Below are 25,914 nucleotides of genomic sequence, written 5' to 3'. Positions count from 1 at the left end.
AAGCTATATTTATCAGTGGGTGATTGAGTAAAGTATGGCGATGGGGCGACATAATGTTGGCTGAGCCATGTACTAGACCTCACATTGATGAGATATTGTTTTTCCATTTCAGAAGTCGGATCGATCAACAAAAAATAAGAGGCCACCAGAAACTTCACAAAAGTCAGAGGAAAAAGTTAAAGCAACAAGTAACTTCTGCTCAGTTTTGTGATCTTCACGAGATCCTGAATGATGACAGTTTACATGAAGTTTGTATTACACACTTCTGTTATCTACATGTACTTGCGATACAATCTGTGAAACAGACCTGCATTTAAAAAGAAGTGATATAGCATGTTAATGCTTGGACAAATATAAATAATGCATAAACGGTGATGGTGGATTAAATGGTCATTTCTGCAGTAATGGTGAAAGCATATAAGATCAGTGCAATTTGTTCAGAAACAATGCTTGATAAAACTTGCATTGGCACATTCACAAAGAATTTTTCTGTTATTTTCCAAAGAAAGAGGCAGAAATGACATTTCTGAATCATATTGTACGTTCTGACAAGATGCATATTGCTTACAGAGTTTTGTCTTATGAAAAACAAAATGCACGTTTCAGTAGTATACATATATGAGACACCTGGGTCAAATACACATCAATATTTTTTGACACTGGTTATATGGGATGATGCAGTTTTATGTAAAGCCATTTGACCACTATTCACTCTAACAAGAGAACTAATCCTGCTGCTACTACATCATGTTGTCAGATTAGTATTTTAAAATGGTAAAACTGTTACAATAATATAGCTCTGGAATTCCAAAAAATATTTTCTTCTTGAGCTACATGAATATCATCTGAAACTTTTCAACCTTTTCCTGGGAAAATTTCATTTGCTTGGAATATGTTCAGTCTCCCAGATTTGGCAAATTATTACTGATGTTATCAAATTCAGCAGGCAGACACATCTGTATGTTGTACAAAAATTTGTATTATTTTTGTGAATAAGTAGGTATTTTAGATTACTCATTTCATGTTGGGTAAACAGGTCCTTTTCTGTGACAGTTTGTGCATTCTGAATCTTTGTTCCTGTATAGTACCAACTTCAGCACATATATTTCTCCTGAACAGCCGGGAATGATTTGCATTGACCTGTCATGGCTTAAGTTATACAGTTGGAGAGACTTCCATTGTAATGTAACATACCATAGTAGATATAAGTCAGAGAATTCAAGAGTATATGCAGTAAATGTTACTGGTGGGACCAAAAGGTGTTTTAATGTGATTGTTGCTCAGCTATCATAGTCCATTCATCAGAAGGAAGCTCTGCGGATTTGAATATCAAACGTGTACATGTATCAAGTATACTGTATTAATGTACCAACAGCATCATCAAAGGCTGGGAAACTTTAACTAACCACTGCTGTTACAGTTTCAATGGTTGTCCATTTGATACATATTTTATTGTTCATTGTTTTTTCTCTATACTTTTACTTCAGAATCATCACAAAAAGCAAGTATGTGTGATATTAGTAAACAGATAAATTGTTTTGATATTTAGTGCTCTGACTCGGCAGGGGTATCAGAAGTCACTAGGAGATTTTTCCTGTTAATTTTCAATGTGCATTTAAAACGTCAGATATTTACACGCATAATTGTTCTTCAAGTCAATGCTGTATCAGAACTGCCTTTCAAGTCCTGTAATAAATCATTTTGACTTCAAACTTACCTTGTTCAGCTCTGTCGTTCTTTAGTTTTTTAGTGTAAGTAGTTTAATCTTTTACAGTGCTACTTTAGTGCCAAGAGAGGCCAGGTGGAAATATTAAACTGATATGAAGGATACCCTATGGAATATAGCTAGCAACCACGGTTCAAATCATTCACGATGAATAAGGCTATTTATAACCCCTGTAAGTGAACAGTCCTCAAAAACAAAATCTTGGGCAGTTTCTCGTAAAATTTTCCTGGTGTGAAGTGGTAATATTCCGTATGTGATAATGAATGAAGCTGATATGACTGAGTAAGGCGCGTTTGAAAGTACACCGTCATTTGTTGCTATACGTCAGTGATGGGTGACGTCAAGTGTTCTTGCAAGACGTCACACCAGGCAAAATGGGAATCGACAGAGAACTTCTGTTTCCGTAATATCCTCCAGAAGTAACAACAGCGGCTTTAATACAATTCATTTTTTTAATAATTTAAGAAAGCAATTCCTACTATCTCTATCCTTGTCACTTAACCTTGCTTTTAAAACACATGTTTAATACCAGTATTACTTCAGATTATGTATTTAAGATTTCATCAAAATCCAGCAGGTAATAACAGCAGCAGATTTGGTAAATCTTTAATACACAGTTACACAAATGGTTTGTGGCTAAGTACAAATAAGTCAAAATCTGGGACTGATTCCATAAAGCCATTTCTGACCTAAGTCAACATTTTAAATCTTCACAATCGCTCAGTTATTGGAACTGAAAGTTCAAATTTGGATACATTTCACTAAGCATAACACTCCATGAGTTGGACAAAATTTTGCTTCAAAAAACAGTAAAATAGGCTTTAAGATTGTATATAAAATTTTGACTGAAATGTCTTTGTGGAATCAATTCCAGGTATGACATCTTAAAACAGTATTGAACAACTAGACTCACAACTGCTTAAAGAAGGTTTCTCCTGAGAACTTTTGGTCTGTACATCAAACTGCACTGTTATTATGATGAAACACAAAGTGCAGGTTCCCACTTGACCTTTGGCAGCTTATTTATTGTACCAGTACTCCCTTGTGGCCTTGTCGACAATATGTGGTTGATGAGCCTTGTGCAGTCTAACATCTAACATGCGTATTTTGTTGTAAGGCTGTGGATTTTTCTATGTACATGTATAAATGTTTTTCTCCTGACTCCTTACCCACAAAGAGTTGCAGGCTATGCTCTGGAGTAGTGGGATTTGACCACAGAGTACTACTGTAAGTCGTTTTTTGAAATGGGCTATGTAGGAGGCATCATTGCAAATTTTAAGAAGACATCGGAATGTGGAGAGAACACAGTTCTGTATCAGAGAATGATCCTGAACCCACCTCTTCAATGACCAAGTAAATTAAAGGATAACACATTAACAACTTGGCCACAGCAAGCGCCCTATAGTCCATTTGATACAAGAATTTACCGGCTGACCTCCGCAGGACTGCAGCACAGTTAAGAATCTGTCGTTGTGGGAATGTACATCTCGCCAGCACAGATTCCAGGAAAAATCAGTCTGCTCATTAGCTATAAGAACATACCCTCAAAATAGTCTTCAAACTCTTCATCTCTACAAATACAGAACACACAAGCATAAGTTACCAGAACGTAATATTCACACAAAACATTTCAAAGATATTGATCAGGAAATTCCATCCATACATGTATCTTTATCACGTTCATCAAAACCTTACCACTCTAAACCCATCGGAATTTACAACCAATTAATTTATTGACTGGATTGAAATTTCAACTTGCAAATGAAGACTTTATTTTATGGAAGTCAACATTAACTCAACAAGACTTTGATGGGTTCATTACAATTTCAAGGTATATTTAAACACATCATTACACCATAATCTTTATAATCAGTAAACATACATCAATCTATAAGACATAAACATGGTATTTCAATGCCTGTACAAGCACAGAAACACCTCTTTCATGCAATGAAACTTTTCAACTTTAGACAGGTATTAGCCACAGGAGCTTGTGATAGTGACCATGGAGACAAAAAATCCATATGCGATGATATTTACATGATTTGAGATAAAACCTACCTTGATTTGTCCTCCTGTATTTTAGCTGGCCCTTTCCATATGTTGGCTTCATCCTGCTGTGGCTGTGTCCTGCTGGCTTCGCCTGCGTCTCTCGCATCAGGTGTGGATGAGGAAGCAGCATCCTCTTCCCTGCCGGAACTCTCTGCAAGATGGACCCACAATACTAGTATATTACATATAGGGTTACCACATATGAAAGAAAACATCTTTTAAGGACTTTATAGCGCTTCCAAGGACCACTCAAGTTTAGTACAAATCCTTCATGTTTATTCTACATACTTTATGTATACTACATGTATTTTAGTGGCTGGTGTACTTTGAAATATTAAAAAATCAAGTAAATCTACATTCAAAGACTATCGTCTTGGAAATCTTTCAACAAATGAAAGGAATTTCAATGATTCCAAGGGCCACGGTGACCCTTGGACGTATCTCTAAAATGAATGCCTTTTTTCATGGCCACATGGTATATTTAGTCACGCACCCTAATGCCATAAGATACCAAAGAGCAGAATTTTTGTGAGAGCATTTCTTCTTACTGGTATTACAAGTATGTCAGCTTAAAATGTCTCGCCTGATAAAGAAACAAGAACAGACACTGCATGCAGTAATCAGTATTAATGTCTGGACAAATAATAAAAGTGAAGCTTGATAAGCCAAAAAACCATTAAGCATTTGCCAATAGAAAAACATTCATATGACAGATCCAAGTCACTCTAATGCTGAAACTCTTTGTATCTCACTCATTTAGTGGATACCACATTGTGTCAAACCACAAAAAAAGATGATCGAGTTGGAGCCCAAATAATATCAAATAACAGATGAAGAGATTTGCCAAACCAAAACTAGCCAGGTGTTCTTGTCTTCACACTGACAAAACAATGCCAGTAATTCAGATGTCTTCTTGATGCTGTTCAAAATACAAGCCACTGCTCCTGCAATGTTTAAGCTCTTAGAATCACATTTGCACCCTTTAACATAACAAGAGTTATGGAAGATACAGCCATCATGGCAGAGTGAACAAAGAAATAATACCAGAAAACAAACACCAGACTTGTTGATGATCGTCCTATTTCAAGTAAAGAAGGTCTTCCCATACAGCATTAGCATGAACAACCGCTGTATCACAAAAAGGGGAATAACTCAGAGCTAAATTTTAAAGCTGTGTGATTTGTTTTTCCCTTTTTTAATAAGCTTCTGTGATAGTGGCTCGGACAAAAAGTGAACAAATTTTTCTGACCATAAGTGAAGTGGTTCTGCAAATATAGATAATACCCAAAAGTTCAGACAGGCATATGGACAAAGCCACACAATAAAACAAGCCATGATATGGCCTATAATAAAGAATCCAAGCCTAAGTTTCATACCTTTAATGTCACACCCAGATCCTAAGTTACAGTCAACAAACTAAACAGATTTACTTCACCAACCTGATCTTGGTTTTTTAAAGTATTTTTCCGAATCCCCTTCTAATTTTCTCTTTGTCTTTGGCTGTTTTGTTACCTCTTTTCGTCTACAAAGTAATGATAAAACTTCATGCATTCAAACAAAACACCATTCAATGTATGCAGGTTTTCAACATTATAAGCACTTCTTCACAGCCTCTTCTCATTTTTCTTGTCAAAGAGTAAAATCAAAGATAAAACTACAAAACGCTATTTATTTCCTGCACTTGCACAGTATTACATCTATTGAAGACCACTTTTGTTCCACTAGATACAGTACTGGAGCCCACCTACTGATGCATGCTGATAAATAGAGAGCTAAGGAGTGAAATTACGCAGGTAACTTCACTGTTCAGCCACAGATCCTCAGCGAACATTGTAGAGAAAAAGTCAGGGCTTACCATTCAATAACAACACCTGTTTTCAATAAAACCATGTTTTGTGAAGCTTTTCAAGGTATACATGTTATCTATCACTGCTTATTTATGCTACTGCTATTTATGCTCCATGCCAGGTGCTCCCACTCAAACTGTCCAACTGAAATCTGCCACACTGCTTCATTTTGGCTGCTGGAGAAGCTGGACAATTCTGCTATCTCTAACTCAGTAGCTAACGGTCCATCAGTTTATCAGCAGGAGAGGTATAGATCTGGATCTGTGATCCACCAACATGGCACACAAATCTGTATATTATGCATGTTCATCAACAAGTTGCCAAGTTGGTCTTGTGAAATGTGAACAATTCCAGAGTGTGTTTTTTAACAACATTCAGTCAATCAATCAATCATTCTACGAAGACAATAAGACAATCAGTCTTGCACTTAAATCGTCCCATAAGTAATGACAATAAATTGGTTTTTCTAGTACAGTTTATTGCCTAAAAATAATGTCCCTTTCTCCATTTTACTTGCCCTCTCACTCGCTCAGGTCAGTCCATCTCACAAACATGGATTTTATTTTGATATACAAGATAAAGATATTTTACGATATAAGTTAGTTCTAGTTAATGGAATTACAATGGTGTGATTCACTATGGAATGTGATAAAACCATAACGGTCTGATAAGACTTCACTAAATTTTACACTGAAACTCTAACAATGCTGAAGAAAGATAGTTACTCGAGGCTAAAGGACACACCACTCGCTGCTTACCTGTGATGGTAGTTCAGTTTATATGAGCAATCAGGACACAGACCTGGAAAAAATACGCAAATACTTAGTACTTTTAGAGTTCTTTCATTATTTGCTCAATCCTTTATGAATTTTTTAACTGTATGATGGCAGTCAGTTTTATGTGTGGAGAAAACCAGTGCTCTGTGATGAGAGAATGGCAATCTAGAAATATTCAGCCCAAGGTCGGGATTGAATCAGCAATTCATGTGCCACCTCATAGAAAGTGTGAACTTTACCACTGACCCACATCCTGCTACCTACATTTATTTATTAATTCATCAGTAAGGTGCCAAAAATTTCAAAGTAAAAAAAAAAGCTAAAATATGAAGTAAGGTTCATCATACAGACAAGTGAAAACTGTAAAAATACTTTCATTTATTATTTTAGATTTATTTCGGAGTGTTTAAACGCAGAGTGTTTTATTTGAATTCTATGGTGGGCTTTATGGGCCATACTGACGGTATTTAGGAACTGACGTCACATCACCTTTTTTCCTGATGTTCACCAGAAGGGAGGAATTTTTTAGAACATTATTTCAGTAATCTTTCACTCATCAGTTAAAAAAGTTATCACAACATTCAGTGTCGTGATTAAAGTTGGAAAAACTTCTTGTGACTACAGAGCTCCTAAACTCTGATAGTATGGTCCATAAGGCCCACCTTAGAATTCAAAGGTTTAAACAGCTTTAACTCTCTTCACAAAAATGTAAAAAATAAATGAAAGTATATATATATATATATTATATATATATATATATATATATATATATATATATATATATATAATATCTTCATATTTTAGCTTTCTTTTACTTTAAAGATGGTTTCAAACATAATGTAGCTGAATTAAGAGACCATTTTCTGTTCTGAAATAATTTTTATTGTTGTTTGTTTGGGGTTTAACATTGCTTGTAACATTATTTGGTCATATACAACAATCTCCTTACAGAAGGCTTGCCTCAGAGTCAGCATATTTTCAATACTGGCATCATGCTGGAGACACCGGATATTATGACATCTCACAGTGGCTATGCCTACTTTTAACTCACGTAATTTTACAAGGGCATTTTTCTTCTCCTGATTTTCCACATAGCCAAAGTTGACCTCCCACGTTCTCAAGCTGCTGGTTTCTAAACACTTCTTGTTACCACAGATGAATTGGCCTGAAATCAGATGATCACGTGAAGCAGATCTGTGAAGCCTGGGTGTTGATCTATAACCCACGGTCTAACAGAATTCTTACTCATAATCTAACAGAATCTAGACACCACATTTTGAAAAAGACAAATTTTATTACTCAATTTCATTCACAGTATTTTTTTTAAAACTCACCTTAATGATTCAAATTTAATTTGGGGTAATCTGCAGGTTGTAAGTGCTCAATTCACTGTATTTAAATGGGCCTAGCAGCGTTTTGGTAGGGAGGAGTTGTGGTTCTTCTTGTTGGAGATGACCTTCTTTCACTCGCTGAACATGGGATGCATTTATGAAAGGAGCGCGCATCGCAGGTATTGACTGCATATCAATCACTTATTCATTCTCTAAAAGAATGATACTTAAATATACTAAGATGCAATCTTTGTATTGCAAAGTCAAGCAGACTAACCTTTTCCGTCCACCACTTCCTTTTCTGTCCTCCATCTCATGCCAACCTAAAACATTGTTACATTTATAGTTACATCATAATAAGTGTGAATTCAATGACAGACACATGGCTCCTACTCTATATGGGGTTTTGTCAGACACAAAATTTGGACATCACCATCAATACATGTGCATTAGTTTTTTAGTTACAAATTACCTCTAGTTAGAGCACTGCTCTGACACATACCTATGAAATCATCAACAATACATAATTACATACAAACATTAATCTATGCCTCACCTTGTTTTCTTTATACCTGCTAAGGTCAGCTATGCAATACTCCTTAAATAATTTATCATAGTACTTCTTTGCCAGTCGTTTCTCCCTACAGAAAAACACAATCATTATGTACAGAATGTAATTTTAATGAAAAGTCAACAGGAAACTGATTTCTGAAGTTTTAAGAACTTGGCTACCAAATGCTTGTCAGGAAAAAATCAAGATCCCGCAAGCGTTTTTTTTTTTTTTAATTTTTTTTTATTCTATTTAATGAAGTTTCATTTTATTTCATTACAAAATCACTATGGTTTCTCCATCTATTGTTGAAGATTCTTTTTGTTAAAGTGTAGACTAACATGACAATATGAATAGGACAAAGGTGTTTGAGTAAAGGTAACCATGACAACATTTAGCTAGAGCATGTATCCGTGACATAGAAATAACTGAAGAGAATTGTCATTTGTTTGCAGTATGACTTTCACCTGCTAAAACCGACCCTATTACAAACACGGCCACTATCAGTGTGGTGACGGCCAACACTACCATATCTTATTTTCCAATTTCAATCACTCAGCCTTTAATATAAAGCATTTCTTTGTCACTTTATGTTTTTACCAACTGTCTTCTGAATCCTCTTCCTCATTCCAAAGAAAACGATGATTCTCACGTATCACATCGAAATCTGTTTTATCACCCGAACTACAGACAAAAAAAAATATACCATGGTTATAATGTTTCATGTGTTTTATCTATACCAGTAATAACATCCTCTTTCTGACATTATATAAGCACAGAGATCACAAGTCAGGAAAATGAAAGTCAAGTGAATAGTAAGAATTCAGAGGTAGCGCATCAAAATAACAATCAGCACTGGTGACGATGAGTGTATTTAATGATTTATTTCACTTGGGTTTAAAGCCGTACTGAGGAATTTTTCTCTCTCTCCATCTAAACCCACCAAGTGACGGGCTGATTTCTAAGGCCTTTCTTTGGGCATGGGCCAATGGAAGCATCCACGGACATACATGCAGGACATCAACCATGAAACACATGAGCTGCAGGTTCAACCCCTGCCTCGGACAATGAACATTTAGTTCACTTACTCTCTCTGTTCATGAGGAATTGAAGACAATAATTGAACTTATAGAACCATTAGCACAGAATTACAAATACGTTAGTTGAGGACGAGCTGTCTTCCACCAATAAAGCATGCACATCTGTGCGTCACACATCAGAAAGTTCTACAGTAACTTCACACGCGTGGGCGGTTTACCCAGTGGATTGGTTCCCTCCACCCATAAAGCTGACTTGGATCGTGAAAATGAAAACTTCTTGAATGTAGTGTTAAGCAAAAGTCAAATATAGAGACTGAGCAGGAAGAAATTGGTCTGCCAAATCCGCGGATAGTATATGTGCTGGTCAGAAGTTGGGCAATTAAACAATTACCGGCTAAACCCAACAAAGATAGATCAAATTATCCTGATTGTATCTAGATTTATTTTTTTATTAATTTATTTATTTGATTGTTTTACGCAATATTCAAGAATATTTCAATTATATGATAGCAGCCAGCATTATTGTGGGAGAAAACCGAGCAGTGGAAACCCACGACCATCTGCCGGTTGCTGTAGGACATTCTTATGTATGACCGCACAGAAATCCAGCATGTACTGGACTTAACCGCATAGTGAACACATTGGTGAGAGGCTCCCGTGTCATTTGGCCGGACTTGCACGCTATCCACTAGGCCACGTGGCACCCAAATTATGTTTGCTGTTAGAAGTTTGTCAACAAGTGTAGATGTCTTTGTGTGGCGAGACTAGTAGAGGTCATTTCGAAAGTGGATTTTAATTAACAGTATTACAACCTATTTGAGATATAGCACCGGTTCTAGTGTTGAAAGTGCTTGTCATGTGCCCAAAGAGAAGAGGCTATATTATGTTAATGTCTCACCTATCTCTTCTGAAGTCCTCTCTCGAACCTCCATAATATAGCAAATAGTTGTTGACAAACTGTTTATGTCTGGAAAACTGTTACAAGGTAAGGAATAAGACAAACCATGTTGCATTCTATGAGCATATAAACATATATTCTAATATATGCAGCAAGTACTGACTCAATTAAAAACACTATAAATGTCTTGATCTAGAAAACAAACTCAATGGCAGTTATTTGAACAAATATATTTCAACAGCAATATGACATTCTATTTGGTCTATAAAAAACTCAATTATTGAAATGTAATGGGATTACATGGGATTATTGACATTTACATATAGTGATTAAAAATAGTTAATTCTAATGCAGCTTGCACAATACACAATGCTGTAGTCAGTTTGGCTAATTATGTACCTGGTAGTAAAGCAAAACCATTGATAGATGGAAAGTAATGAAAGCGGTATTTGAGTTATCTCCCCCTAAGTGTGCCTAGAAACCATCTTCTGTATTTTAAATTGAATTAAATATGCAACACAAGTACAATTGAGATCCCAATGAATTAAAAAAAAATGGAAACAGTTGTTTGTTCAGTCACTTCAGCACAGCTTTAACCATCACACCTCATTAAGCATGGCATTTTTTAACATATTAGGCATTCAAGATGTAAAATAAGTTATCTCCCCTGGCAAGTATATCATGCTAGCTTACATATCAATTTTAGATGCACAGAAAATGCTGATTTCCACAAAGCATGGCAGGATAGAGAAATACTGGTACATGGTGGTAAGTATGCGATTTATAGCATATAGCCTGTTTGCCTCTGAAATAAAACAAAAGGTGGAAGTTTCCCATATTATACTTCATATTTTACTCAGGACTTAAGTGCCATAATGTAATTTGAGAGAAAAACAAACCAAGTGACAGTAAATGATCTAACTGATCTAAATGACACTTTTAAGATGGAATTTTTTATCAACTAATCATCTTGCATTACAGAAGTGTAATTAGCTAATGAGTTATGAGTGAATTACTGTCAACCAGATAAGCTTTCATATGATTTTCCCAAATTAATACAGCTGAGTGTTTAACGCTATCTAATAGGCTTTGACTTAAGCATAAACAATAACATGAGTGACACAGGCCATTAAGTAAATCATGGCAAAACCCATGTCAATTGGGCATGATCCATGTTCACCATCAGGTGCCATCAAGTTGATCCTAATACTCCTATCAAGGGAATTTTTCCAGAAGCTATAAAGTTAAAAAGGATAACAGGCAGTGGCAGGAAAAGTGTTTCCCATTGGAATGGGCTGTTGTGTTGTAACACTTTTGGGATAGTAGCAAAATGCTTTTGAGATGAAACAAGCATTCTAGAAATCACTCTGTCTGTCTATCATTCTGTCAACTGGTCAGTTATTCAGTTAAATTTTAGACATCTTATGTATGTCAAATCACAAAGAGGCTGAGAACAAGGTGATGTTTACTTTATGCAAATTTGCACTGGTTATTTCACTGAGGCATGAGCCATCATCAACAAAGGATACTGCATCCAGACTTAAAATCTTGAACCTGTGAGTTCTACCTTCCTCCCTGAAAAATTCAATGGCAATTATAAGTATTCTCAAATTTGACTTATGACAAGCATATAACAAACTATGGGTTTTCATTCAAATGCATTATAGTATTGAGCCTACATGCATAGGTTTTCACTAAGTGAGACTGTTTTACAGTTAAACTATACCATCATCAGTCAACAGCTTAATTTATTTGACTAAAGAAATGCACAGTACTGCCTTACTTGCTGTATTCCTTCTCCAGTTCATGTTTACTGACAACGCCATCTGTAGTCTTCTTCTTTTTTGATACAAGACCCTTCAGTGATTCCTTCTTTGACCTATGAGAAGCAAACATGGCACTTAAAATTGAACAGGTTTTGATAAATAAAGTAATCACTTACAAGGAAGTCATAAATAGAGGGAATCTGCAACCGTTTATTTCATTTAATGAAAACAAAACAACAGTACCGTTTATGCATGAACTGAAAAAAGCTTGTATTGAAGACATGATGATTCAAAGGAACAAAATATCAACTTGACATTCTGAATCAGATCAGCCATTTGGATGTACCTCTGTCTTTCATTTTCGCTGTCTGTTTCAAATTCTGATCCATAGCTCCCACCTGCGTGTATCTGAAAGAGTGGCACCAGATAATAAAAAAAGTTACACATATTACAAGCATACGTCTTGTTCAGTACTAATTGACTACATCTATGTAGTAAATCTATGAAATACTGTTAACTTTAATTTGAAATTTTGGCACTGTTTAAAAAACCATGGCATTAGAAAATAAAATATTGCCACCATATGAGTTGTGACTTCAAATCTTACATTCGTGAGTTAAGTGCTATGTTTAAGTCTGTATATTTCCGATGTTTCATGTGGATTGTATGTATCGCGAGAACAGACGTCATCATGACCTTCTTTATGGCAGCCATACTATTCCATGATAATCCCCACCCCCCACTTATTATTCAGCTGATGTCATTTGCAATTAAACCTTGCCTACTGGTAGTGATATAAACATGAATGGATTTTTTATTTGTACTATGTTTGCTGTTTACGGCTTTTTCTGTTGTGGTGGCGTACATGTTGACACACTGTATTAATGTGCTTGAGATTGGCAACCCAGCACACCAACTGATAAGCCCACAGAGTTTGTCTCAGTCTCTGATCATAAGAAACATGTTCAAGTGGCCCGTTTAACCTGATAATTCGTCCTTTCGGGCACATTGTAATTTGTCAATACACCTGTAGATATCTATTGTGATCTGTGTACACTAGGTGTTCGGAAAGCTGGTGAAAGAGTTGATGAGAGCAGATCACCACTGACTTGATAGATATGGAAAACAACTTAGAAGTTAAGGGGACCTGTTTCTTCGGTAATCTCCATATATTTAAGCGATATAAGTATCTCCAGTTAATTCCCAGTGATGTACGAGGTATTCAGCAAGCCAACGTATACATGTGACATGTATGTGACATATCAAAAGACTGTGCACATGTTTAACTTGCCTCCACTAAATCTATTCTGTTGGCCATCGTTGGGAAACAAAACAGGAAGTAGATTGGATTAGTCGATTAATGTAGTGCGAAATGGAGGTGTTCGTAAAAATAGAAGACGTAAAACACTTCAGTAGGCAGTTGTGTTTGCGTCACTTTTAATGTATTTTATTTGATACCTTTATTATTGATACCAACAAACACAAAACTCTTTATAAGGAAAAAATCAATGTAAAAATGCATTTTTTAAATGCGGCAATCACCCACTCTTGTTTATGGACACAGCCCGCTGGAAATAAAATGGCGGCGCCCATTATATGCATACCAGGTTGGAAGTTTCTGGTGTAATCAACAAACTGTCATCAAATCATTTCTTTTGTTTCTTTTGAAAGTTCATTCTAACATTTTTGTAGATCCCAAGACGGGCGCGTGACGTCAAAGAGGAATTATGATGCATAATATCAAAATGTGTAGCTGTAGCTTGACGAAAACTGGCATTTCAATAATTCTTTAACACGGGATCTCGCATCTATTAGTCTTTATAATCCAGTAGAGAAGGACATAAAAAAGAATTTGTTCTTATGACTATAGGTAAATTTCGGTACCATAAGTGTGGACCTTGTGGAGACCAGTTCATTGATTTTTGTTTCTAGAGAGAATGATGGACTCCATGTTATGATGAATGTCACAACTTTAAAATAACACACCAAGTCCATCCAGATGGACTAGGTAACACCATACAAATAGATCAGACTCCATCGTATCATTGAAATAAATGTCACTGTCTTGTATTTTTATTACATCATGCCAGTTCCGTCTAGTTAGACTAATGACTAACCATCGGTTTCCTCCACCCGTAAACCTGACCACCGTTATATAAGTGAAAAATTTTCAGCAGATAGATTGTAACAGGGTAATAGTGATATCTGTTTGCTTTGGACAGGTCAGAGAATTTGCCGATCAGATGAAGGACACATAGGCGGACATGGTACTTATGAGAGAAATGGTTTCATATTTTCAAGCCTGGCTGGCCAGCTAAATACAGACAGCAGAGATGGAAAGGTTAGTACTTGAGTTAACATGGAGTCCAGTTGATGTGAGATGAGTTCTTTGTTATGCTTCATAATCAGATCACACGCCTTATCAACATGATGCAAGCTCATTGTGGTTATATGATACAGTGTCAGCATAGTTACTTCGTCTCTTATTGAGAAAATATCGTGGGATGTTTAAGTATGGAAATGTTTTGGGGGAACTTTGGCTGCACTGTTTGTATTCATGTATATGTACGTCCTAATTTATCTTTTCAGAAAGTCATTGAAGTGCGGACGAGCGCTGATAACAGCATCGTACCTTCAGTAGACAGTGTTGTTACAGCAAGGGTTAGTAACAATCTATATTGTGATTTATCTAAGTTTCTTCTAATGACTCTCTTGGTTGTGTGATATACTGTACGTCTGCATGTATATAAGGACCTGAATGATCAGAACCTACTTTTGATTTGATTCTGTTATCAAGTTTTTTTTCTTTTCTTTTTTTTTGTTTGCATGATTAAGATGCTTATCTCTGATCACTAGAGCACATTAGGTGCTGGTTCAGCGTTAAACATTAGACAGGAATTTCACAGCTTTTTCTCTTTGTGAAGCTTTGATGACATTGAGCAGTCAAACATGCTCATGAGCATAGTGCAGTCTTTGCTTCATTGAACACCACTTGACCCCAAACCTGTACATCACAAATGGGATTGTTTGTCTGTAACTTGCCAGAGGTTGGTGCTTTATCCTGGGTGTTTAGATGTGATTTCTTTTCACATCTAAAACTCGAGTTTAAACGCAGGGACATTGAGTGGTACAGAAGCTTTGATTGCAAGACTTTCACTTACCCTGTTTGTTTTAGGTCACAGGTGTCAATCCTCGTTTCTGTAAATGCTTGATTATAGCAGTGGAGAGGACCACATTACGAGAACCATTCCGTGGAATTCTCAGGTTTGTATTTTATACCATAACCTTATGGTCACTGGGAGATTTTGGCAGCACATCACTTTGACAGTTCTAACTGTAAACTGAACATGAAATTTGTTTGAGGACAGGAGATAATGTTTTGTAACATTTTCACTTTTTTGTAATATTTACATGTATCTTGTCTAGTAGCCTAAGTACCTATTTCTGCCCCACAAGTGGTTTCCTCTAAGCTTTTTAGCTCACCAGTGTAATTACCCATTATAATATAGAAACATAAACATGTGCATTACTAACTCAGTTGCTGGGCATTATTGTTTGGATTGAGAGTTTAAATTGTTCTGTGTTTGTTACAGGAAGGAGGATGTGCGTGCCACAGAAAAGGACAAGGTAAAACATTATTATTTGTCATCCTGTATAAAGTCGATGTTTAATAAGGGTTGTAGCAGATTCTTGTGGTGCTCTTAGAGCTGCATCTGTCATCTAAACACACACACAATTTTGCAATGATTGTGTCAAAAGGAATACTACATCAAACTCCTCTAAAATGGGTTTATAGTTTCTCATTCAACAAAGAGATGACTGATAATTACAGCTAGTTATTTGGATTAATACCATATACAGTACAGTATATGCCTGGATTGGTATAAATATACAAGTACACATATTTGCTTTCCTTATCTGTCAGTGGGACAAGTTTGAGAGCCTACCCAGGATCTCACCTGTGTCACCCTGGGTCTCACCTAGGATCTCTCCCAACATCTCACCCAGGGTCTCACCCAGTATAAAGGCTTTGGTGATCATACAATACATTTTAGCACTCAAGTGGTTTGACACACATAATGTATGGTGTAGGCAAAATAGAACAGAATTGTTACATAAACAAGCCAGGATAGCCTTTCTGGAACAATTTTAATACAAAACAAACCAATTATATTTGATTGATCATCTCTTGTTATGATTGTCATCAAATTTCCTTGTTTGAGCACCCAAATTGTGATGCACAATTTCTGTATATGGAGTTCACAGTCCACTGTTACTATGAGTCTTCCAGTAAGATAGCCTACCTGTGCCAGTTTGCAGTGTGCCAGTACGACCGTCCACCAGTATGTCGTTTGACAGCCCAGCAGTATGACAGTGTGCAAGTACATGTATGACAGTCCATAGGTGTGAAGGTACAACTGTCAAAGTCAACCAGTTTAACAGCCCACAAATGTACCAGTCCAGTAGTGTGTCAGTATTATAATGTTCTAGTTTGTAATACTTTATGTCTCTGTTTCAGGTGGAACTGTACAAGTGTTTCAGACCAGGAGATGTTATTATCAGTCGAGTTGTATCCTTTGGTGTCGTAGGATGAGCAGTTTATTTGGTCAAGTTTCAGGGTATTTTAACACAAAGCGCTACCAATGTTTCAGCAGGGGAGTGAGAGTGATGGGATGGCAGGAGTTAAGACATTTATCATGTTTAGTGTTAACTGAGCTAAGTCTTTAGCAGATAAAACCAGTGTAGATTATGTGTCTTGAAGATGCACATGATACTCATGGAAGTATGTTTGATTTACTTAGTTTGTTTTTGTGTACTAGAAGAAATGTTAATCTCTGTTCATGGTATAAAACATTCAAGTACTGCAGCGGGAATTTCTTCCAATCGTTGCCACTGTTCAAGTGTAGAGTGATTATATTTCCTTTTTACTTTGAAAGTCTATGGTGAGTACCAGTTCTCATGAACTCAATCACCTTTTGATAGTGCCTTGTGAATTTTGGTACAAACCGTGGAGTGATGTAAATATTTACACCAAACTTGTGGAGGCACCCCTACATAATTTTTGAAGTAGATTAAATAATCTGGCTTCCAAATTCAAGACTGAAGAAAAAGCATGAATTCTAGTGAAAAATAAATATGAATTGATTAAAGTCCAGACAGAATATTCAGTTCAGCAATGGACAACAATTTTTATTTCCCCTATGTCCAAGGACGCTGATGATAGAGATGTGTTGGTGTTTCTAATTCATCAAAACACAGCACTATATATCATTATGGTGTACCTATTACCCCAGAGGCTCCTCGGTTCATGATACTTCTACCTAGTATCTACAGAGGCTGTTTCCACACTAACGATAAAACAAAACTCCGCAGAAACTTCCTTGAAAAAAATTCTACACTGGCTTATTCCCCGTGGATCCTAGTGCTTCTACACTCTGATACTTCTCATACTGAATTTCTTTGTAATAATATGGATGTTCAACATATCAGCGTGTAGAGCTTGGCTTGTTACGTGACACTGAATAAGAGAATTTTGGTAGCAGCTATGACTGACTATACAAACAGCTGAATATACGCAACTCAGTAAAAGAAATAGACTATAGTATCTACAGAGGCTCTATCCACACTAATGTTGAACACTGCCGAAATTCCACTAGAGATTCTACACAGGCTGATTCCATCCACGTATTATCCGTGGATGCTAGTGGATTTGCACTTGGGAACTGCAGCTGTCATAGACGACAGATGTTACTGTATAAAATGTCACCAATTATTAGTTTTTAAACAGCAAATGACTATAATAATCTACGTTCATACTGAAAAATAGTACTCAAAAGAAACCAGATCTCTTGAAACTGCAGCAACAACTATTAAATATCAAGTACTATATTGACATTATCCATCAATCATCAAAAATGTTCCTGAAATAATGAGTATAATTAAAGTCTTACTGTCTTATGATGTTACTATTCCCTATCTGTCTACAGGTATGTTAAATGTTAAATTTGTCACAGTGCTTATGAATTGGTTCCTTAATCTTTCGTAGTTGTCATTAGGAGATGCTTACTCTTACCTTCTGAGCACAGCTGAGAATGAGCTGGGGGTTGTCGTGGCAACTAGTGAAGCAGGTAAGTGTAAACAGTACTCTTGCAAGAAAACATAAAATGCAGTCAGATGCCTGGATTGTATGGTTGTGATTGGTGTTTAACGCCATACACAGATTTTATGGGTGGAGGAAACCAGAATGATTGCATTAAACTATGGACGTTTGTGAGGTACCTGATAGAACTGCTGACAGTTACCTACTGTGAAAAAGAGAGACTAAATATTGTTAATCCAGTATGTACACTGTATATGGTATGATTTATTTTCTGAGACGGTTAAAGTGTACATTATCTGTCAGTTTTCACTACTTGTTTGTATGTACATGTATATTTACTTTTCTGACTGGTTGTCTTATTTTAAAGGTGCACCCATGGTTCCTATCAGCTGGTGTGAAATGCAGTGTCCAAAAACGTTTGCAAAGGAGTACAGAAAAGTTGCAAAAGTGCAGCCTAAATTCATAACATCAGATGACACGTGATCAGTGTTATTGTTTCTTCATGCAAGGAATTTAATGTTTATATATATATATATTTTTTTTAATAATTTTAGAAATAAAGTCTTTTTATCTGTCCACCAAAGCAAATGGTTTCATTTTTGTCACAGATATAGTGTTTCGCAAGGTTTTGAACTAATGTATTTATTCATTTGATTGGTGCTTAAAGCTGTAATTGAGAATTTTGACTGAGTAGGAAATCTGAATGATCCTAATGAACAGCCATCAATACCTGACAAACCTTGACATTGTATGTCACCACTGAGCCATGGACGCCATTTCGCAATGCAGGTATGGGTTTTCCTAGGCCATACGTTAAATTTTGGTGGCGATTTTCATCTGAATTCAGGTCCGGGAAATTTTTAATGATTCTTCACCATTGAGAGAGTGAGTGCTTGAGGTTTAACCTTGTACTTAACAATTTTTCAGTCATATGACAGTGAAGGAATCCTTAGAATGCTTGTAATGTGCCTTCTTGTTGTAGGACGGATTTCCACTGCTCTTTTATCTACTGCTGCTTCACTGAGATGCCTTACCAAAGGCAAGTAAGCCGCCCACCTGAGCCATTATACTGATATGGGTCAACCAATCGTTGCACTATCCCCTGAATGCCAAGCGAGGAAGTTACAACTTCTTCTTTTAAGGTCTTAGGTGTGACTCGACTTAGGATTGACCCTGGATCTATTGCTCCCAAAGCAAACGTTCTACCAATTGTGACATGTACAAATACAGAGTATTGTCTCTTTGCAATTGGGGTTTGGGCTCTTGAAGTGTCACCTAATTTCATACCTTCTCACTTAATCAAACCTTTCATGAGAAAGGAATTGGCCAGATGATGCATATCCATACGGCACCTTAAAGTTCAGCCTACACAAGAGGCTGAGACGTGACTCAACTGGTTGTGATAGGTAGTAATATTATAAAAGTAATGTCCTTTCAATCCTTCCCCATCATTTACACCGTGTTTAATCGGCTTGTTATGGACATATATTTATCTGATTGGTGTTTTCATTGCACTAATGAGTATCTGACATATCTGACTTATGTCAGATTTATTGGAGAAAACCAGAGAGAGCCTAAGGGAATTTAACCAGTAAATTGACAAAATCTTGTGACTGGAATCCAGCTGAGCTGGAATTGACTACATGATCACCTTGGTTATGGTCTGACCTTAATGGAAGAATTTTGGAGTTTCACAAGGCAACTGGCACAAACTTTTCGACTCGCACCCAAAGCCGAATAGGCAGGAGCAGTAACTTGCACAGGCGATTTCATTGGTCAAGGTCTCCTCGTGTTCCGGAAGAGAATATTATTACACGTATGAAAGCATAGAAGACCACCTTCACAAAACTTTATGCAACAATTTTTGTGACTTTTCTTCTGATCTTATTGGCCATACCTACACGGAAAGGTCCACAGCATAGGTGCACCTGTCATTATAATTACCACTAAGATAAAGAAAAGCAAGCAAATTAAGCTAATTTAAATCTAGTGAAAACATGTCAACATGCAAAACTTATGATTGGAGCAAGCTGGTTTAATAACTAGATTTGAGGTTCCAAAAATTGATATGCTGGCAGAATTTAATCACCACTAAACAATATTTGACAACGTAATTTGCACAGAAACCCAGCTGTTGCAGATAGACCAGAATTATTCTCTTGCTTTCACTGAAATGTGGGATACAAAATATTAAAACATTTACATTTGCAATGGTAATAAATATTTATAACAGCATCCTTTGTCTATTTAAGCCTGTGAATTAAATGAAGTCAATATATTACAGTAAATATTACTGTAAAGGAAACAAAGCACTAAGAACAGTTTTTCAGTGTTAATATACATGATTTTTTTTAATGGTACTCACACTAAACATAATAAAATCATTAGTACTATCACAATATAACATGTATCAAAAAGAGGATACATGGACATGTATATGAAAATATGGTAGAATTTGATCAAGATTAAAAAAATAGAAAATTCATTATTCCAGGTGGCAAGACCAGTGACAAAAGGATGTGGGGAAAATCAATCCAACTGTTGTCTAAATGTAAACTGTTCCGTATCAAAATGTTCTGATGGTACATATGGGACAAACAAATACAAAACAAACAAAATGACTGAACCATGAAGTAATTTACAAAAAAACATAACCTGGTATTATCTACTTATCTGAGACTGTCTAAATCAGAACACTAATAGCTAACACTATTTCTGATTGACGGTCTTTCTTTAACCCAAACAGTGTCCCTACTCTCCCCCACGTCTCCCCACCCTCTTACTGCTGTTCCCCGCCCCCCTCCAAATTCTTCTTCCTTGAAACTATTTGCAAACATAAATACAAGTTATAAAATCTTTTGAACATAAATACTTAAGACAGACATACAAACATACGTCACTCATTGGATATGTAGCTGAATGAGATCCACAGATCTATTCATGTTGGCATTATCTGGAATTGTGTTTGGCAATGGTTGTTATTTTCTATTTTTATGACTCTGACAAGTCCACAACACTTTCGACCATTGGATTGAGCATAAAGGCAGCGTGGCCCTCTGTAAACTTTCCCACACGTGTGATGTAATCCTGGAACGATTGTCTGGTTCTTTTCAGTTCCTCCTTTATTCGTTCTTTGGCGCGTTCTCTATCCTCCACTCTTGCCAGTAACCTGTTGATCTCATTCAGCTGTATGTCCAGTTCAATTCTCATTTTGGCCAATTCTATATCGTAGCTGACGATAGCAGAAGCCAAATCAGCCGTGTGTTTCAAATTCTCTTGCTTTATTGTCTCCTGAACAGCTTCTTTAACAGCTTTCTCTTGGACTTCAGAAATTTCCTCTTTTGTCTCCTTTAAGACTGCCTCCGCCTCGTCTTTTACCCTTTTCAGTTCTTCATTGTGAATTCTAGAAAGGAGAAATAACACCCACTGATATCATTGATATATAAATACTGCAAATCTTCAACAAATGCAACCAATGACATATTGTATGCCTTGGGATATTTGAAGAATGTTAACTAATCTGCACAAGTTTTTTTTTTTATAATTTATGTGCACTTGAACTATACATCATAAGTCTTCAAAATTGTGTGTCAATCATGTTTACAAACTGTATCTAAAGTAATAGTTCACTGGTCCAAATTAGTTGAAAATTTGAGATATTTTCTCTTATACATGTGAAGAAAGGATATTCACTTCTTTACTGATCAAATCTGTTGAAGGGGTATTTTCTCCAAAAGATGTGAAGAAATGATATTCATTTCTGTAACTAATAGATGTAGTACTATAAGTGCTGTGTAGTACTATAAGTGCTGTGAAGCACTTTTGATAGCTATCCTGTGAAGTATCTGTAATTCCAAGTAACAGATGTTCATCCAATAATATATCTGCAATATTACCAATGTGATATTAGTACATAATTTTTCTTTCATTCATTCCTTCTTTTTTTTTTAGATGATCTCCCCACAATATATGGCTGTAATATTGCCAAAATAGCTTTAAGCCATAATGAGTTTTTCATTTCTTCCTTTATACCAAATAATAGATTACCTTGTGATTCTGGCTATTTCCCTTGCTGCAATCCTCTGTTCTTCCTCCCTGGCAGCCTTTACTGCCTCTTCCCGCTTCTGCACAATTTCAGCTTCCATTTGTGCTAGAACTTCCTTCATCCTCCTCGCACCTTCCTCGCGCTCTATGCGCACCTGTTCTAGGGCTGACTTCTGCATGGCCATCTCCACACGCAATGCTTCTTGCTGTTTTGTTAAATTGTTATAATTGTGAAATACAGGGAGCAACAAAACATCTCAATCATAAAACACAGGTAGCAATAAACCTGTCTTTGTTTCAGTTATAATGATGTATGTATGTGCGTACATTCCCAGTTACTACAAAATGCAGCACTATTTGAATACACATGAATAAAATTCTTCTGTATTAATTGATTAATCACCATGATTTAGGCATACTACAATGAAGAAAATAAGAAATAAATATTATTAAATAAATACTTGTATCTTTAGAATTCTTTTTTTACATTACAGCTATATGAAGAAAGATTAATTTCAAAACTCACATTAACTGACTTACTGGTTATGTGAGAATAACAAGGATTTGGTGATAGATAAAGATAATACAGAAACTTACAAGTTAGCAACGTCGGTGGGGTGTAGTTTTAATGGCAGTATTTTGTTTGTCGCGATGAAAATATATGTAGAGAATATATCTAAATAATCAACAATAATAATGAAGTCAAAAGCTATCAATTGAGAACAACTACTAGTCAACGCAACAGCAACACCCACATGACTGCTATACACTATTTTTGCACAATTTTGTGCTATGCTTAGATAAATCAACCTCTGTTTAAATAGTAAGTATGAAGCATTTTAACTTAATAGTCTATATTTTAATGACATAAACAGCATTTTTCACATTTTCTGTGTGACCACCTGGTGTTTCACATAGCTACAGCTTGTAACACTTAGCTGATTGCTTCACTTTGAGATACTGGCTTTAAACACAAAAAAGTACCAAACTATTTAAAGTACACATACAGGGTCATTCCATGTTCAATCATCCAAAAACAATGTTTTTTTTTTTTTTTGCAGTGATCCTGAAATGCTTGAAATGTCTTGGTCATGGAGTCAATTTAAGATGGTTACAATTTCCCATTCACAGCAAAGGTCTGTTCTAATTCCACCTACTGAGGTTTTCCTATCCAGGTTTTCAGAATGTGGCCTTAGAAAAGTAATACACTCAATACTTTTTGAGATACTAACACTTTGCCTAATGTTTTCATTAAATTTTGTATTTTCAATGAACTGCTACGGGTCAGGTGAAATATAAAGGAGATCTTTGCTACCTGAATATCATTACTTACATACAGGTACAAGGTCATTCATACATATACAATATGGAATGGCCACTTTAAAGCTTTATTTTGGATGTACTTGGTGTTTGATTATGCTCCAGGTCAAAAAAACTACCTAATTTGCCCTTTTTATACAATAACTGTTCACAGGCAGCTTTTGAAAGTTTTCTCACATCAAGTTACATATCTTTGCCAACTAGGAAAGAAATTACAGAGTTGTTCTCCACTCATATTGTAAATAAATTTTTGAAAAAGCCATACATACATGACATACATTTTATGATAATTTATGTGCATTATATATATATATATATATATATATATATATGTGTGTGTGTGTGTGTGTGTGTGTGTGTGTGTGTTTAAAAGGTTATACAATGTAACATGAACAGCATTATTGGACACACGATGTGAGTCAGTTACTTACAACATTACAGTAGACATTACAGATCATTACCACGCATCGCCGAAATTCAGAATGAACGTTTAGGGCACTTCCAGCCAATCCGAAATTGAAAGTCTTTAACCGGGCATAAAGATACAGAATTTCATGTGACATGATCTTATATACATGTTTACAGTAATAAGTGTATGTGAAACTAGAATGAAATTGGACATTTAGAACAGCTGTCTTACAGCATCTTCTTCTCCAGCTCCTGGTTTAGCAATATGCATGAGAGTATGCCAGAATCAATGATAGCAAACAATTTTAGGGGTTATATATTCTTACCGGTGCTTGTCTTTAATTTACAGTTATAAGTGTCATGGAGATTATTCCACTTTTGGTAAAATATGCACTGTACCTCGATTGATTTTTCTATTTCCATTATGCCCTGTGTTTTTCTGTCATTTTACACTACAGTTTGACAGTTTAATATCTAAGGGAAGTGTTCCCTAGTTCAACAACCAAGGATGTCACTGTGTGTTTAGCGTTTCTTTAGTGTTTAGTGCATGCTTTTGAGTTTATGGCACATACACTTACTACACTACATGTTCCATCAAAGTAAGAAACGGCAGGAACTAAATCAAGGCACCAAGATTTATTTATTTATTTGATTGGTGTTCTACGCCGTACTCAAGAACATTTCACTTATACGACGGCAGCCAGCCCGGGTGGAAACCGGGCAGAGCCCAGGGGAAACCCACGACCAACGGCAGGTTGCTGAAAGACCTTCCCACGTACGGCCGGAGAGGAAGCCAGCATGAGCTGGACTTGAACTCACAGCGACCGCATTGGTGAAAGGCACCAAGAGGTGGGTTTAAATATTTTGCTGCAATGCCTAATTTAAAGTATATTTTTTTGTGTAAAATGTGAGGAAGGCTGTACACAAGCACCATGTTAATAAGGCCACATTTCAAAAACTATTTGGAATTTTGTGCTATAACTAGGTAACCTTTTTTATATACGCTAAGGTATTTTCCAAAATTTGGGTGTAATTTCACACTCTACAACTAAAGTAATACACCAAACCTTGATTGCATGACCTTGCGCTTTCATGGATTTTTTTTACCACGCGATCCTGTTCTAATTTGGCCTCTTCCAGGACTCGCTGTAAGTCCTGTTCAGCCACAGCCTTGGCTTCCAGCCACACCATCTCCTCTGTGGTACGAATTGCTTTTTGCTTTTCTTCTTCTGCTTCTTCATGGAGCTTACGATGGATTTCATGACCAAGGGCCTAGTTTGACAAACAAAAAATAACTAATTCCAACTTCTAATTTGGGTATGGCTTCAGCATGCTGGAAGGACTAATACATATTTATCATAGCGTGATAACTGTTAGCAGAGGTGAGAGAAACAGCATGCGTAAACTTCAATAGACATAATGGGTTTAATTACATTACAATTTCAGAAAAAAGCTGATTTGGCAAAAGGATTCAGGATGTAAAAATCTTTGTACCTAAATTAGAAATGGTACCAGGCATAGGTGCAGTGACAAAGGCTCTTTAAAGATATAAATCTCAATGATGAACCACGAAAGACCTACCTAATATTCTTTTGTGTGAGAAATCTTGAATAAGGACTGGCCTTGTTTCCTCATAGCGTTTCGGAACACCAGAATACCTAGGCAACGCTGGTAAGGTTAATGAAATTGGCTGTGACATGTTAAGCTGAAGTGTGTCGATCTGGATTACATGCAAAGTATACAACTTGACGTCTATGAGTTAGACATTAACTGTTAGGAAAGCATGCACACTTCTCACTACATTGACGCCTGGTAGTCTTCACACATTCGCATTCAAAAGTGCCTGTGGCAATTCATAAAAATGCGCAACATCATCGCCTTGAGGTGCTTCTGTGTGAACTACAATCAGGTCCGTGATACAAACAATGACCAAATTAGCGTCCTTTGACTTCCCCCTGCACAAAATTCTAAGCCTAGGAGTGGACAATGTTTACAACCGAACAGCACTCATGTTTCCCAACCGGATATGGACTTCGCATAGAAATATAGTAACTCA

General features: G+C 36.3%; 4 protein-coding genes across 5 annotated transcripts in view; 2 read left to right on the top strand and 2 right to left on the bottom strand.

The window, feature by feature from the left end:
• Positions 1-1,670, top strand: part of LOC135468650 (cGMP-specific 3',5'-cyclic phosphodiesterase-like) — a 48,022-nt gene extending 46,352 nt beyond the window's left edge. The window contains exon 23 of one of the 2 annotated variants that reach the window (XM_064747017.1): positions 113-1,670. In XM_064747017.1, the coding sequence (XP_064603087.1) occupies positions 113-211 (99 nt within the window). In that variant the 3' untranslated portion in view covers positions 212-1,670. The remainder of the gene's footprint in view (positions 1-112) is intronic. The other variant, XM_064747018.1, reaches the window with a different exon arrangement.
• A 299-nt stretch (positions 1,671-1,969) lies between these two features.
• On the bottom strand, positions 1,970-13,304 carry LOC135468651 (protein FRA10AC1 homolog). Its single transcript, XM_064747019.1, has 13 exons — positions 13,278-13,304; positions 12,333-12,394; positions 12,004-12,099; positions 11,750-11,795; positions 10,221-10,297; positions 8,883-8,966; positions 8,289-8,373; positions 8,010-8,055; positions 7,453-7,566; positions 6,384-6,426; positions 5,218-5,300; positions 3,788-3,929; positions 1,970-3,297 (listed from the first exon to the last, which is right to left on the bottom strand). The coding sequence occupies exons 1-13, from the start codon at positions 13,302-13,304 to the stop codon at positions 3,255-3,257; spliced, it is 948 nt and encodes a 315-aa protein (XP_064603089.1). The 3' UTR covers positions 1,970-3,254.
• Positions 13,305-13,562: 258 nt separating this feature from the next.
• Positions 13,563-18,590, top strand: LOC135468881 (exosome complex component CSL4-like). The gene is made up of 8 exons (XM_064747343.1): positions 13,563-13,593; positions 14,209-14,327; positions 14,576-14,647; positions 15,162-15,250; positions 15,580-15,613; positions 16,506-16,556; positions 18,033-18,114; positions 18,454-18,590. The coding sequence occupies exons 1-8, from the start codon at positions 13,566-13,568 to the stop codon at positions 18,567-18,569; spliced, it is 591 nt and encodes a 196-aa protein (XP_064603413.1). The 5' UTR covers positions 13,563-13,565; the 3' UTR covers positions 18,570-18,590.
• A 1,547-nt stretch (positions 18,591-20,137) lies between these two features.
• LOC135467067 (uncharacterized) lies at positions 20,138-25,834 on the bottom strand. Its single transcript, XM_064744828.1, has 5 exons — positions 25,429-25,834; positions 24,926-25,130; positions 24,091-24,110; positions 22,134-22,336; positions 20,138-21,489 (listed from the first exon to the last, which is right to left on the bottom strand). Exons 1-5 carry the CDS (start codon positions 25,555-25,557, stop codon positions 21,078-21,080), a joined length of 969 nt encoding a protein of 322 aa, XP_064600898.1. The 5' UTR covers positions 25,558-25,834; the 3' UTR covers positions 20,138-21,077.
• Between the last annotated feature and the right edge of the window lie 80 nt (positions 25,835-25,914).

Source organism: Liolophura sinensis, chromosome 6 (assembly GCF_032854445.1).
Source record: "Liolophura sinensis isolate JHLJ2023 chromosome 6, CUHK_Ljap_v2, whole genome shotgun sequence".
NCBI classification, from domain to species: Eukaryota; Metazoa; Mollusca; class Polyplacophora; order Chitonida; family Chitonidae; genus Liolophura; species Liolophura sinensis.
This window is presented reverse-complemented; position numbering and strand designations above follow the sequence as displayed.

Bases quoted from the DNA above. Each gene is read 5' to 3' on its own strand.
- LOC135468651 (XM_064747019.1), bottom strand. From the start codon at position 13,304: ATGGCCAACAGAATAGATTTAGTGGAG. The intron at 12,395-13,277 runs GCAAGTTAAACA...CCACTCTTTCAG, and splicing joins ACAGAATAGATTTAGTGGAG to ATACACGCAGGTGGGAGCTA. The intron at 5,301-6,383 runs GTAAGCAGCGAG...ATTACTTTGTAG, and splicing joins AAACTGAACTACCATCACAG to ACGAAAAGAGGTAACAAAAC.
- LOC135468881 (XM_064747343.1), top strand. From the start codon at position 13,566: ATGGCGGCGCCCATTATATGCATACCAG. The intron at 14,648-15,161 runs GTTAGTAACAAT...TGTTTGTTTTAG, and splicing joins ACAGTGTTGTTACAGCAAGG to GTCACAGGTGTCAATCCTCG. The intron at 15,614-16,505 runs GTAAAACATTAT...TCTCTGTTTCAG, and splicing joins GTGCCACAGAAAAGGACAAG to GTGGAACTGTACAAGTGTTT.
- LOC135467067 (XM_064744828.1), bottom strand. From the start codon at position 25,557: ATGTCACAGCCAATTTCATTAACCTTACCAGCGTTGCCTAGGTATTCT. The intron at 25,131-25,428 runs GTGGTTCATCAT...TTGTCAAACTAG, and splicing joins GAATATTAGGTAGGTCTTTC to GCCCTTGGTCATGAAATCCA. The intron at 21,490-22,133 runs GTAATCTATTAT...TCTCCTTTCTAG, and splicing joins GAAATAGCCAGAATCACAAG to AATTCACAATGAAGAACTGA.